Source organism: Dermacentor silvarum, chromosome 7, assembly GCF_013339745.2.
Source record: "Dermacentor silvarum isolate Dsil-2018 chromosome 7, BIME_Dsil_1.4, whole genome shotgun sequence".
Lineage (NCBI taxonomy): Eukaryota > Metazoa > Arthropoda > Arachnida > Ixodida > Ixodidae > Dermacentor > Dermacentor silvarum.
The window spans coordinates 59,608,354-59,623,708 of record NC_051160.1 but is presented as its reverse complement, the minus strand read 5'-3'; the positions used below and the strand labels follow the sequence as shown (position 1 = coordinate 59,623,708).

General features: G+C 44.0%; 1 protein-coding gene across 2 annotated transcripts in view; it reads left to right on the top strand.

Annotated features, from left to right (window-relative positions):
- LOC119458091 (sprouty-related, EVH1 domain-containing protein 1) overlaps positions 1-15,355 on the top strand; it is a 74,872-nt gene that overhangs the window by 51,591 nt on the left and 7,926 nt on the right. The window contains exon 3 of one of the 2 annotated variants that reach the window (XM_037719907.2): positions 479-2,111. The exons of the other annotated variant lie outside the window; for it this stretch is intronic. Coding sequence (XP_037575835.1) covers positions 479-1,305 — 827 coding nt within the window. The 3' untranslated portion in view covers positions 1,306-2,111. Of the gene's footprint in view, positions 1-478; positions 2,112-15,355 lie in introns of those variants that run through there. 2 annotated transcript variants of the gene reach the window in all.

The window sequence follows — 15,355 nt, the reverse complement described above, 5'->3', positions numbered from 1 at the left end:
AATGCCCAACGTGTTCACACGCTTAGTTCCGTGTTTACAAACGCGCCTCAGCTTTTCCAAGTTATGAAGATCAGTATGCAGTCGAATCCGCATATATCGAACTCACATACAGTCGAACCCGGATATATCGAATCTTAAGGGAATTGCAAAAGGTTCGATATATAGATAATTTGATATATCAAATAAAAAATTCGTTGTAAGTTGAACCCGGATATATCGAACCCCACATATAAAGAATTATTGTGTATATGGAACAGCTGTAAAATCCCCTTGAAAATTCATGCATAAAACTTTTATTTGAATATAGAATTACCTATATATGGAACATTGTGTGGTTCCCTTGGGATTCGTTATATCCGGTTTCGACTGTATAACGTTCCTCGGAGTTACCTGCACTCATCAGGAGTTGTCTTGATGTGCGCGGCAGACTTAATTGGGTCTATCAACACACGCCCTCGCATTTTCTTCCTTTGCGCAGGCGTGGGCGACCTGTGCGGCACTTTTCCCGACTCAGACATCGGCGACGACGAGGTCTTCATGACGCTCGAGCTGCCCGTCGACTCGCGCTCTTCATCGGGCTCCTCTTCGGCCGGCAGCGGCTTGTCGCCGTACTCGGCGAACCACCACCTGCACCGCATCAACTACGTGCGCCGCAACGACGGCGGGCCGCCGCCTTCCAACAATCACCAGAAGGGCGGCCTGCTGCTGGACGACGCCGGCAACCCCGTGCAGCAGCAGCCGCCGGAGCCCTACTCGTACGTGCAGTTCGCCAAGCACGACTACTCCTACCCGCTGGTCGAGACGCTCAAGAGCGGCGTTGTCCGAGACGCCGGCACCGGGGCGCCGGTTCCTCCGGGCTCCGGTGGTGGCGCTCCGGTCACTGGCCAGACGCCCACCGTGCCGCCGCCCGGCAAGAAGGGAGCCGCAGCTCCGCCACTGCCCAGCAAGGCGCGTGGAGGCCAGAAGCGTCGTCAGTGTCGGCACTGCCTCGAGGAGTTCTCGGAGGACAGCAATGTGCGCGGATCGTGCGAGTATGCGCCGGACAGCGTGCTCACGTGCATCAACACTGCCTCGTGCATCTCGTGCGCCCATTGCATGCTGTATCACTGCATGGCCGACGCCGAGGGCGACTTCAGCCAGCGGCCCTGCTCGTGCTCGGGCTCTCCGAGGGACTGCCGCCGCCGCTGGGCGGGACTGGCGCTGCTGTCGTTGTTGGTGCCCTGCCTCTGTTGCTACCTGCCCCTCAGGGCCTGCCACCGGGCAGCCGTCGGGTGTGGATTGTGCGGGGGCCGGCACCAGGCCTGAGAAGCTCGGGCTGCGGGACATCGCCGCGGCGCAGTTGTGTGCTGTGTCGTGCACCCTTTTGTGTCCTCGGAGAACCGGAGGGGAGGTCATCGTGCAGCACTGGTTCGCAGTGAACTGGAATACTTGGATTGGGGAGAGGACGTTGCCCATACCATGTGGGCGAGGCATAGAGACCCAAGACGGTGTAGATTTCGGCAAGTTGGTAATTCACTGTAGCAGGCTGGCACAGAAAAGAAGACACATTATGTCATGTTGTTGTCCATGCCTTCTTTTCTGTGCTATCTTGCTACAATACAGTGGTATAAACAGCACTGTTTCCAACAGCCCACCCTTTAGCCTACCCTTAGCCCACCTATTGACATTGTGGCAGGAGGGCACAAGTCAGCTTCTTTGAGCTAGTGATGGAGCACTTGTTCGGTTGCATGGTGGGAGTGAACTGTATTTAGCGAGAGGCTAGGTCGCAGTGCTAGTGCCACCACTTAGCATCAACACTTCTTTACCTCTTAAGGAGGATGTCACACACAAGTATTCTAGTTCACATTGAAGGAGCTCTCTGGACACAGCACTACAGGCTTAGCACTTTGAATCATTCTTTCAGCTGTTGGCATACTCCAAAATAGAAACATTTCATAGAAAGGCTTGCATCCTTGTGTTCAGAAAATGTCGCTGGTCTGAGCCACTTATGCAATCATATAGAGTTCACTGTTGACCAGTAGCGTAGCCAAGGGGGAGGCACACCGGGAACACGCCCCTGCCCATGAAATTCCTGTTAGAATGCGGCTTATCCAGCTCTTACCCCCCCCCCCCCTCACCTTCCCCGTCTCGGGTCAAGTGCGTGCCCCCCTCCCCCCGAAAAAAATTTTAGGCTACGTCACTGCTGCTAACGCTCATGAAGTTGAAGTTGACAAGCTTATGCTGCAGTTGTGATATCATCTTATGTGTTATACAAATATTTGGAAAAATGATTGGTGGATGTACTTTTCTTTTTCACCTTCAACTCAGCTAAGCAGTTTTCTAAAGATACTGTCACATTTTGATTCTATGCGCATGTTAAGAGAAAATTTCCCCACTCAATGCTAATGCTAAACCATATGGTACTTGCACAGGCATCCTTCTTTACACACATTTGAGGGGAGGGCAGTCTATTGGAAGTTTATGAGAAAGAATGTGAATAAACTGAGTAGACCAGGTTATGGTAGATGGTTAAGAACATACCTCTTTTTATAACCTTTATGAATCATCGTGATTCTTGCAGAAAAGAGCACTGACTAGGCTTCCTGTCACTTTTTTGTTGTGCAACGACTCGTGTTTTAAATATAGAGGCATTGCAGCCATGTTCAGAGGTCATGTTTCTATAATATAACAAGCATACCAACTGCATAGACCTTTTCTAAGGTGCCTGATGCAGATCTTTTTTAGGCAGTCACCGCTCATGTCAGTACTAGTTTGAGTTTGCCTACAGCTAGTGTACATTAGCAATACTCTCTTTATTAGGGCTGCTTGTAATTTGTCTATCCATCAAAATAGTTTAACACATATCTGCACTACCTTCCATTTCTGCAGCACATGCTCTCCTTCCGATAGTCCGTGCATTCAACTTCACACACTGAACCACTTGATAATACTTGTTCATGGGAAAGGTGTAGTCTCAAATTACATTACAACTTAGGTGCCTCACAAATCAGCTCTTCAAGTGCAAGGAAGGAAATAGTTGAAAGAACTTGAAACTTAGTTTCACTTTACTGCACATCCAAGTAACACATTACTGAGGCTCACCTGACAGAGGCTTAATAAGTATACTAAAGTTTATATAGTTTCAGTAGGAATACAATTTATAATTATTTAATGCTCGCATTAATTAGCTGTTTTAATCGTATCGACTGCATGACATGTGAACAAGGCAGACTCCTGAGCAGTCTAGGCCTAAAGTGCATGAGTCACATAAGACTTCACATGTGCTTGCATTTGGAAGCTTGGCATATTTTCAAAGCCATGTTTTGGGCATGATTCTGTAATGCCTGCATGTACCTAACCTGATTATGTTGAAAAATTATTAAATTATTTTAAGAATAAGACTTATCAATGAACCAGCATACGGGTGAAAGTTTTTCAAGTCAAAAGCTTTGATATGCTTCAGCAGTGTTCTTTCAATATACAAGTGGAGAAACTCGGATAAGTGGTTGAAGACAGACATTCTAAACACAATCCAGACAGAACAGGAGAGAGCGGTGGGCAACACAAGCTTTCCTTCATGTTCCCTAATTCCTGCATGTTCCTAGTTTTTGCCAGCACCCTGTCACTTGTATTGTTTTTTGAGTGCCTTCACCATGTACTTGCACATCTCTCAGCTGGTTTCAGAGTGCTCTGGCAGTGAACTTTAAAAGCTTCGAAGTGATTCTAAATGCTAGGCCTAGTGTAGTGCCAAGCTCCTCCAACTAAACCTGACCTGAATATCTATGAATAACTTGGCAAACTAGGCTTAATATGTGAATGTCGCAACATGTTTTTATATGTGCACAGATCGACACAGACTGGAAGTTAAAAACAGAACACGCTGTAGGCCTAATTGTCACTGTGCCACATAGACATTAGCACATGGGGCAATATGCAGTGCTTGAGCAGCAACAAAGATTGCCAGGTCAAGCAGGTTCTGACAGTGCTTCCTGCTTGCCACGTTGCTTTGGTGCAGGCGCCAGAGCCCTGGTATGTGAAGGTAGCACAGAATTTTGCCGCCAAGACACTGCAACTGCATGCGTGTACATGTATGTGCGTAACTGTTCTGCTTCTGGTGATACTGATTCCTCTTTCAAATTTGTCTGTTCTGCACATTTTCTCAGTTCTCTTGTATTCATCGCCTTTCATCATTTGACATGGGCCTTGTTATTCTGACACCATCCAAACCCCACAGCACTTCAACAATTAAACTTGCTGTTTATAACGCAGAGAGTGTCTGCTGTTAACTTGTTCCACTTTGTATGCTGTCCTTCAGTACCAAAATAGGCTGCAACCCTACAACAAATTAAGTGTTTGGGTGAGTGTAGGTGAAGTTGATGCTGTACCTAGTAAAACGAACAAATCCTCCTGCTACCGGCCATTTGCTGTACGAGTCCTTCCACATGCTACCATGCGAGCACCTTTGAGTACCACGAAGCTTTGCGACGCATCAAGTCTATAGGTTGACATTCTCCTAATTATCCTTGCGCTTTCAATTACTGAAGATAAATAGCAGGTTGCTACTTGCTTGCCACAATATTTTTCATGTGCACTGGAGCTATGATACTCTAACCCACTTAGTGACTTAACAGAAATTCAGCTGCTTTAAGGAACATGCTGCCGATCCTAGCAACCTTTACATTGCCTGCAATGATTCTTCTCTGTGGCACTCAAGTGAACAATAATGTCGTGCTCACATTAGGTCACTTAACGAAATGTGCACTTCACTGCTATGATGTATCATGGGCAGTGCTGATAAATACGCAGTGTCAAACACATGTGTAGCCACATGACAAATGTGTATACTACCACTGAGTTGTATGAGTGTTTCATTGAGCATATTCGTGATTTTGCCGTGCACATTATAGTTGCAAACACACTACTGCACTGCATAATCAGTCACATTTTCTAGGGATAGTTCTTTTCACAACGTCTGCTGCCATGATTTCTGCCATCTCAGAGCTGGTGTGTCTTGTCCTGTCTACTGGTTCTCATTTTGACATTCTGCGTTGGTTATCTGTCATGTTGGGCTTAATATTGTAGTAGATCTTATATCAATTTCTTTTATGTTCTCGTTATTATGGTGCATGAAAACAACAGCTTTGTGGGTAACACCTTGACTGCGTTGTGCAGATACAAACTTAATTCTGTTTTTAACTAGCCATACGATGAACAAAGCACAAAGTGACGAATGCCAAGAACATGTATTGCCTAGTATGAGTTATACTGAGTGCAAATACTTGTCCACGTGTGTTACGTTTTTTCACAGCTTCCTTTACCTCCCTGAGTTACCATGCTTTGCTGCAGTAAGTGTAACTGGCAGGTCCGCATTATGTCCAGGTTCTGCTTTACTTTCTTTTAAATAATTTAAGCACTACAAGAAGTCGCCTCCTACTAAGATTGTTACGCCATCCCCTCCTTATTTGCCAACTTTTTTTTTCCCCATGACTTGGCAAGTCTGGCAGCAGTCATGGCACCCTGGACGCATTAGACGTATAGCTCCATTGCGCTGCATCCTCAGTGTGTCCAGCTGTCCTAGCATGAGCTGCTTCGCACATTAAAGGACGCTGACTAGCTGGAACGTTTATTTTTGACAATGCTGTCTGTGATGTTGCCTTCATAACTGTCGTTATGCTTGCAACACATTTTATTTTGTCACTACACATGACTATTTAACCCATGGCTAGGACATGTCCTACATAAGAATCTTTGAACATTCAAAAGAAAGTTTATGGGAAAGTTTTACCTTGAGCCAAACTTCTCTTTTTCTATTAAAATTTGTCAATATGGAAATGCTTAACTGAATTTAGGGCCCAGATATAGGCAGCTTTACAAAGCAAATGAAGTTCGCACAGCTCAGGTGAAACTATTTCATCAAATTAGCAGGTTCTGTGAATATGCTATTGGTGAAATACTGCTGTGCTGTGCAGTTAGGACTGCATTTTGTTTTTAGAGTGGCAAAGTTGTAATGCTGCCATTTCAAAATGAAATTTCTTCTTTGTTCTTGAATGTACCAGGGTTTAAAAATTGCTTTTACTCAGCTGTAATTTGGCATTTCTTTTGCTTGTAACAGCTTTCATCTAAATCGAAGCTGTTGTTGCCTAATGAGAAGGTTCTTGTATTCACTGCTGAATGAAGAAATTGGAATTGGGCTTCATGCAAGTCTTTATCTTAATTTTTGTGCCAGGTATTTTGATGTGTCGTAGGTTCTCGCCTCTGGTTGGACCTCCCTCCATGCACTGTAGCTCGATGTGCAATTAAGCCCAACTGTAGATCAGCGGTGGATGATGCAAAGTATAAAAGCTTTGCCTTCGCACTGTATAAAAGCAGCTCCTATGGAGCCAAGCTTAAAATAATTACTGCTCATCACTGGTCTCTTTTGTGTTTTTTCTTTTGTGTTATCAGTTTGAGTACGGTTACTGCTGGTGGATGCAAGACACGCACCGAACCTTGTGCATTGCTCAAACAAGCAGTCGTCACATTCTCCCACTTCTTGTCTTTCCAGTGAGCTGCAAAGCTTCAACCATTGTTTCTTGACATGAGCTCTGTGCTTTCTTTTTTCCTTCATTCCTTCTTATTTTTCCTCTGCTGAAGTCACTCCTGTATGTAAGTGCAACATATTCTCTTTAGCATGTTATGAACTGTGCGAGGTGAAATTTTCACAATACCAATCTTCTCCACACAAGCCACTGGCCGTTTCGGTTTATCGGCAACCGTGAATAGTGGTCAGTGATAGTGCATTGTTGTGTGTGTTGTGTTTCACATTGCTGAGCTGTTCCATTTGATACGCAAGAGCATATATGTGAGTACGTCTTTATCATACATGTGCAGTCATCTCCATTACCTAGAATAGCCCTTCCATCAAGCTGCACTTATCAGATCATGCTTTCATTGTCATGTCTTTGCCAAAGCCACATATATGCTTAATATTGAGCTAGAGTTGTTACTGGAATGCTGGCAGCTTCTCTGTCAAGCTAGAGTGCTTGAATTATAAGCCCAGACACTAGCAGGCAAATGTATTTCCGTTAATACGGGTTTGTAGCATCATTACCGAACTAAAGAAAGTTTCTTGACTGAAAATCACCAGCTTATGTCACTTGTCTTGCAACCACACGTCAGCTTATTACTACCTGCCGAACAGTTGTGAAAGAAAGAATTGTTTTGTAAATGTTTATGACAGAACAAAGATGTTAATTTGTCACAAGACATAGCTTTAACTGTTTTTTGCCATGAAAATTATTACTGTAATCCTTGCATGCTGTTTATTGTGATGGTCAGCTTATGATTCTTTGAGTTTGCATGGCAAGTTATGGACACTTTTGTCATTGCTTGAGGCACCTTTTTAAGCTCGCCTTACTCACGGAAAGGATATGTGCTCATAAAATACAGAAATAGAAGCAACTAAACAGTGGCCCCTATTGTTGCTATCTTTGAGAAGTCAGGCAGGGAGCCAAGATTCCAAAAAAAGCTAATATTGCATTAAAAAATGTCTTCTCAAATATGGAAGTTATGCAATGTCATCCTCATAAAAATTTTAAATTGCTTTGTGGGCAACTTATTTTATAATAGTAACATTTTAATATTCAAATTGTAAAAAGGAAACAAGCTTCAAGTATCAAATCGTTTACTGGTTTTTCCTAACCGTTTGAAAGTAAGAAAAGGAAACAAACATGGACATTTGAAAATTCATTTGGCAGATTTGCTTGCAAATTATAGAAAAATTTGTTTGCCACAGTTTCTCGTTAGCTTACGACGGACACTTAAAAGCAGCTAACAGACCGCACGCACTGGTATTCTCCCATGGCAGCCTGGCTACATTAATCGTAGCAACCTGCGTAATTAACCCTAAGTGCATGGACTGTCATATTCTGAAATTAAACACTTAGATCTGAATTGGATGTATACAATTCTGTTTGGAATTTCGAATGCTTGCACACTCCTATACTAATAGACTTCTGCTATACAAAAAAAAATGTTTGTGTATATTAAAAAGTAAGTGGTCTTGGGCATTGAAGTGTCAGCTGCTGTCACCTGGAGGTTGCATTGCCTAGCTTTTGGTTCTCCTCTGAATCTTTTTTTTTTTTGCTCATATTCCTCCACAAGACCTATTATAGTGCTCTTACTTTAGTAATAAGTGCTTTCTCTGTATCTCGCTGTGCTGCTCTTCGACAGCATTAATGGGTTTCTCTCCATTAATTTCTGTTCGAAACAGAAAGTAGGGCTATCTCACTTTTCCTCACTAAGCAACAAGGCATTTCAACATCACACCGAACTGTCATGTACAGCCATGTCGTGAAAAGCAAGCATCTTGAACTACTTCATGAGCACATGTTCTTTCATCTAGCTGATCCTGACTAAGCACACGAAGGCTGGCCATAGCTCACAACGCGTCTCTGTGCCTGTTCTCGAATGTGCATGAGAAGCGGGCATAGCTTCTGTTGTCTGAATGTCACAAATGCTGCGATAGTAGTAGAAGCTGCACTGTTAACAAAAGTCTTGTGGGAAGCACAGGTTACGCAAGCTTGATGAAAAGCACAACAGTGCTTTTCATAAGCTCACTTTACGAAGTTTTTAAGACATACTAGACATTTATACTATGTGACGCACTACACACTTCACTGGTCCTTGAGTGTTTGGGTACAGAACAGCCTTGACTCTTACAAGAAAGGAACACTGTACATAACTGGCATGCAAAAATACTGAACAAACCTGACACAGCATGACCGAGGCGTGGTTTCACTGTGGTTCGCAATCTTAGTCAACAACACTGCCGTCAGGAGTTAACCAGCAGTTACCATCTCCCACGCCTTCCTTCCCTCTCTCGATTCTGCTAGCAGCACTCCCGTGCACTTGTGGCTTTTGTAAGATGGTCAGATTGTAGAAGTCTTTCGTCAACATTCACCATGTAGAGTATGATGTGCGTTGCAAAGCTGTGACCTATTACACCAAACGGCCCTTTGCAACCTGCACATTTGAGATTTTTCACGTTTATGTGGATGTGCTTAGCATCAGGCTTTTGACTGGTTCGCTGGCCATGCATCTAAGCTCAACACAGCTGAAAAGCTATGAATCTGCTCTTTGTTATGTGCAGGTGTTGCCTTGTTCTGTCCTGTTTTGGTGACTTGTTGAATGTTGACTGTGCCCTTAGTGTCAGAAGAAAATGAAAGTGGTCCTGTGTCCTCTCTCATTTACTGTTGTCAGTGCTGTTCTTGCTGATTCAATGGGTGTGGGTGAGTGCGTGAAGTGACTGCCGCCTTGTCATCCCCCCTTGTAGCACGTGCGCCTTAAATCAAAACTGTCAAAATCGCTTGAAAAAGGAGGTTGAAGAGAAATAACTCCCACACTGAATACGCTTCACCTTGGTGAACATGCCACTTTTTCATGGGCAGAGTTGCCAGGTCCCAAACCCTGAACGCGGCAACATTTTCAATAGCAGCCCAAAACCAGTCATTCAGTCTCGGCCTCCCAGATTACAAAAGTATCTTAACAACAAATAATGTCACCAAAAGAACCCTCACTCCCATTTGTTCAATGCAGGAATGATCTGTATGTTTGAATGATGGCCAGATATTACATTTTAACAGCTGTGGAAGATGAAGTTTGTAGTGTAGTTAAGTACACGCTATTGCCATAGTGCAAAATATTAGACTAGGCAAAATTAAACTGTATTTACAGAACGTTATGGCACTGCTGTAACTACTGATATTGATTTTATAAATAGCTAAATAATAGAGCAGCCGAAATTTTCATGGCTAACAAGCCCCAAAGCTAGCCATTTTGGCACAAGGTGGCCAACCTGACAACTCTGCTCATAGGTGCCCTGTAGCTTTACATTGTGGCAGCCGTCACATCACGCTAGCACTCAAGTTGCATGATAGGTCATAAGTGTAGACGTGTTGCTGTATTGCCTTTTATTTCGATCCATTGCTTGCTTCTTGTGTGCTTTCTAGTGTAAGTCTTTTACTTCATTCGCAGTAAAAGGGACAGTGTCTGAGCTCCCGCATGCATGGTGCACCAGTGTGCATAGTAGTGCATGCGCTGCCTCTGTCGGCTCTTTGGTGAATACCGCCTGCAGTCTCATCGTCGTTGCTCACTCACTTGTACATAGAACATTGTGAAAAGCTAAAGAAAGGATTTATGCGAAGGTACTACGATGGGAGATAAGTGATGACTGATAGTGTCATGGCTTACGAGAAATGCCAGCAACGACACGGGACAAAGCATTTCAACTATTAAGGGTTGCCAATGGACAAACACAGAACACGACGAGATGACGGTAACCTTGCATTAATTTCCTTATTCTTTTCACCAGCCTTTTTTTTTACACCATGTTATTTATGAGCTGTTAGAGCCAAAGAATTTATAAGATGCAAACCTATTAATTATTATTATTATTATTATTATTATTGACTCCATTGTTGGTGAGCATTACTGTACATAATGAGCCAGCCTGTGGGACCGGGCAATAAACGGTTATGATTTCTCAAAAAATGAGCTCTGTCTTGTTTTGTGTCAATTCCTTTCATCATTACAAAGACCCTATAAGCCGGAAAAAAAAAACTGCGTGTGTCTGCAAGACCCACCACATTATTGGTCAACGTAACAAGCAAGCATGAAGCGCTTCCTTTTTATGCATAGAAGTGGCGGTCTTGATTAATGTATTTGGGGGTAAATATGCATTGCAGAGACACAATACCCCCTGACAAAACTTATATGCTCTTCTAGCTACAATATTCCAGAAATTCGATGCATCACACATCTCTAGTAGGTATGCAAGCTCCAGGTTCAACAAGCTTGGTCTGTCGGCAGCAGATTTCATGAAAAAAAAAAGTGTGAGCTTACCATGCAGAAGAGGGTGACTTGTATCATCATGCAAGTTAAGTAAGGTCGCTCTTGCTTTGTAAGAGGAAAATGTAAACTTCACAAGCAAGCAGAGAATAAATACCTGGCATCATGATTTCTGTATCAAAATTTTATTACTATAGAGGCTTCTGCAACAAATTTTTCTGATTGCTACAACGTGCAGCCACTATACGGTGAAAGACGACGCAATGTCAAAACGGTGAGTTACAGATTTAACTCCTTAGTGGGCGGACTTGTGCCAAGCTAAACAAGTAACACTCGAGCACAGCGATAGCGGCGAGCAAAATCAGCGATTGTCGAAGATCATAGCTTTTACACTTGACTCGTCGAATGTTCCAGCGTATTCATCGCGGGTGCCCACGTGCCTTCCAGAAAGTGGTATACACAATTCGCGCGCGCATACTATGAGAGTACACAAGGTTCGGTGACAATAGACAGCCGGATAGAACCCAGAGATAACATTCCACAAACTTCAGATAGAGAGATCGAGGCGCGTCTTGCGCTGGTCGAGAACGTTTAACATTTGTTAGCCGCGGTAAAAAAAAGCGGTCACCGGAGAAAAATAAATGCACGTGTCAATGCCGCAAACACAAAAGCTGAAAACTTCTTTCTGGGGGTTTACATGCCAAGACAGAGGGCTTCGGATTAATTTTGACCACCTGGGATTGTTTAACGTGCACTACAAGGCGTTTTTGCATTTCGACTCCATCGAAATGCGGCCGCCGCCACAGCCGGGATTCGATCCCGCGACCTCGTGTTCAGCAGCGCAACGCCTTAGCTAACTGAGCCACAGCGGCAAGGGTAAAAGCGGAAAACAAAAGTACCCATAGTAAAGAAAAAAACAAAGGTACAAAATCCCAGACTTCGCGAGTCAGCGGGCGCAGACGCACCATGTGGACAACTTCAGGTCGTGCGCGGCGCCGCTGTTGATTGCCAAATGACGTCTGGCACGCCCTCATAGTCCACAGCGCGATGATCTTGTAGGGTGCGAAATAGGGTCGAAAAAGTTTCTCATGAAATCCTCGTCGTGGTATCGGGGTCCAAACACAGTCGCCCGGCTGGTGTTTCACGTAGCGTGGTAAGTCGAAGCTGTAGTGCCGGCTGTCCGTCTTTTGCTGGCTCTTGATGCGCAGGCGCGCAAGTTGTGCTACTTCGGTGCGCTGCAGATAGGCGGCGACATAGAGATTCTCTTCGTCGGTAACCTGTGGCAGCATAGCGTCGCGAGTCGTCGTCTGGTTCTTTCCGTAAACCAGCTTGAACGGCATGATCTGCGTTGTTTCTTTCACCGCCGTACGTTGTAAGCAAAGGTTACGTAGGGAAGGATCGCATCCCAGGTCTCGTGTTCGATGTCGATGAACATGGCTGACATGTCGGCGAGGGTCTAAGGCCATTCGTCTGCGGGTGGTAGGCGGTTGTCCTACGGTGACTCGTCTGGCTGTATTGCAGGATGGCTTGAGTGAGCTCCGCCATAAAAGCAGTTCCTCTGTCGATGATCAGGACTTATGCGGCACCATGTCGTAACAGGATGTTCTCGACGAAGAATTTCGCCACTTCAACCTGCGGTACCTTTAGGCAGGGCTTTCGTTTCGGCGTAGCGGGTAACGTAGTCGGTAGCCACGACGATCCACTTATTCCCGGATGTTGACATCGGAAATGGCCCCCAACGAGTCTATTCCTATCTTCGGGAATGGCCGGTAAAGTGGCTCGAATGGTTGCAGCAATCCCGCTGGCCTTGTTTGTGGTGTCTTCCGTCGCTGGCAGTCTCGGCATGTCCTGACGTAGTGGGCAGCGTCGGCGGTCAGGCCCGGTCAGTAATACTTGTATCCTCGATAGCGTACGGGAGAATCCGAGGTGCCCAGCGGTCGGATCGTCATGTAGGCCGTGCAGAATCCCTGGACGCAGTGCTGAGGGAACAAGAAGGTAGTTAGTGCGTACTGGTGAGAAGTTCTTTACGAGGACGTCGTTTTGCAGGGAAAACGAAGACAATTAATTCATCTTCGCCTAAATGCCCTAGGAACAACGTCGGTGTACAAGTACTCGACGAGGCTTTTTAGCTCCGGGTCTGCTTGTTGCTGATCAGCGAAGTCTACCACTCTTACTGTTCCCAGGTAGGCGTCACCAGCCTCGTCGTCTTGTGGCGGCGGGTCAATGGGGGCGCGTGATAGGCAGTCGGCATCAGAGTGTTGCCGTTCGGACTTGCAGACGACGGTGATGTCAAATTGTGATGTCAAATACTTGATTTAATCTTTCTGTCGAATTCTTTAATACCATATCTAGAGATATGTAAAACTGAGGATGGTCTTTCAGACCATAAAATGGTGCAACTATTTCTAAGCTTAGGAGCTGAACCATATCCATGTGCTCTTCATAAAACGTTTTTGAAATTTTCCTCTGCTAATGATGTTGGTGTGTTAGACTTTTTAGAGCGTTCATTCGACCATTTTGTTGATCTCTTGAGTCGAAAACTAGTACAGATGATTTATGGGAATACTATTTTGAAACGGTCATGGATTGTATTAAAAATTACATACCAAAGTGCTATAAAAGAATTAAAAGGAAAAATCCTTGGATTACAAGGGAAGTGATACATCTAAAGAGACGATTAAGGCGGAAACGTGGGGACTGTTCGAGGTATCCAACCCCGATAAGAAGAATTCAATTCAACGCATGAGCCAAGACCTGAAATGCCTTATAAAAGAATGTAAAGATAAGTTTTATAATGTGACACTTACGAAGTTCCTTAAAGAGGCGCCCCAGAAGTTCTGGCGTTATGTCAACCATCCACAAAACCGTTATCTCCAGAATCCAGCAGTACAGCTACAATGCAAGCTGATAATTTTAATGATTACTTTACATCCGTTTTTACTAAAGATAATGGTCATATACCTCTTGTAGCCAACACACCCGCTAGACCCCTATTGCAGACATTGAAATCAATGAACAAGGTGTTCTAAATCTCTTGCTGAATATCGATATTAAGAAGAGCCCTGGTCCTGACGGCATTCCAAACGAGTTTTTGCGTAGATATGCAGAATGGAACTCTAAATACCTAACTAAAATTTTCAGTCCTCTGTTGATGGTGGTTGCTTCCCGGTAGCATGGAAATGCGCAAAAATCATACTATACACAAAGGTGGTAGTACTGCGGAAGTGGCAAATTATAGACCAATTTCAATTACAAGCGCGTGTTCTAAGCTCCTCGAACACACATTTATAAACAACTAGTTTTTTACTTGGATAAGTACAACTTATTTTTTCCTGGACAGCACAGGTTTCGAAAAAGCTTTCAAAACCACCCAACTCATTGAAATTGTACATGACCTCTCTGAAACCCTAAAACTGCCCGTGGTCAAACAGACATAATCTTCCTCGACTTTCGAAAAGCATTTGACAAAGTATCCCATCCGAAGTAATCACAAAAATTAATCCGTATTTCAAAACCCCGCCATCACTCAGTGGTTTCATCTTACCTCTTCTAGAGAACAATACGTTGAATTCGCGGGGTGCACATCACGCCCTTCCCGTGTTGTGTCAGGTGTTCCCCGGGAAGTGTGTTAGGTCCTGTCTTTTTCTGATATTTAAATGACTTGCCTAATAATATTAGTGTCCTGTCAGACTTTTGGCTGATGATTGTGTGATGTATAATAAAATTCGAAACAGTAATGATCAGGCCAATTTACAATCTAGTCTGAAAAAAATTATGGTGTGACCGACTGGCAGATGGAACTGAACGCAGCTAATCTGTTGTTATGTCCATAACGAGAAAGAAAGAAATTTTGCATTTCAATATTACAACATAAGTAGTATAACCATTAGCAGAGTCGATAAACATAAGTATCTAGGAATAACGTTCACTTCCGACCTCAGATGGAATCAACAAATTGATGCTGTATGTAGTAAGGCCAGCAAAAGCGCTTTGGAGTCTAAGGCGGAATATAAGTGCGTCGACACCTGAGGTAAAAATCTTAGCCTATCAATCCTAATACGTCCTATCATGGAGTATGCTAAAACTGTATGGGATCCCTACACTAAATCCAACCACAAAAACTTGTTTAAAATCCAGAGGTTAGCATCAAGGTTCATATTTAACAAGTATCGCTACTGCCAACCCCACTGAACTTTGTAAGCTTGCCGACTTACTCCGCTAGACTTGCGTCCAGGTATGAACGACCTGAACATATTACCTTATCATAACTGGTCACTACTTGTCGACAAACACAAATACTTCAAAATCTCGACAAATGAAACCTCCAGACATCGTCATAAGCCAGTACATCACACCCCTCAAGTCAGAAATGACTGTTTTAAGTACAGCTTATCCCGAGAGGTATGCAGAATGGAATGCGCTCCCGACTCTGTCATGTCACGCCTCATGCGTTGAAGAATTTTTACAATGTGTACACGATATTTTTGCCGCTAATAATATGTATATCATAACTTTGTCAAAGGTGTATCTGTTCATATTCTTCTTCGTA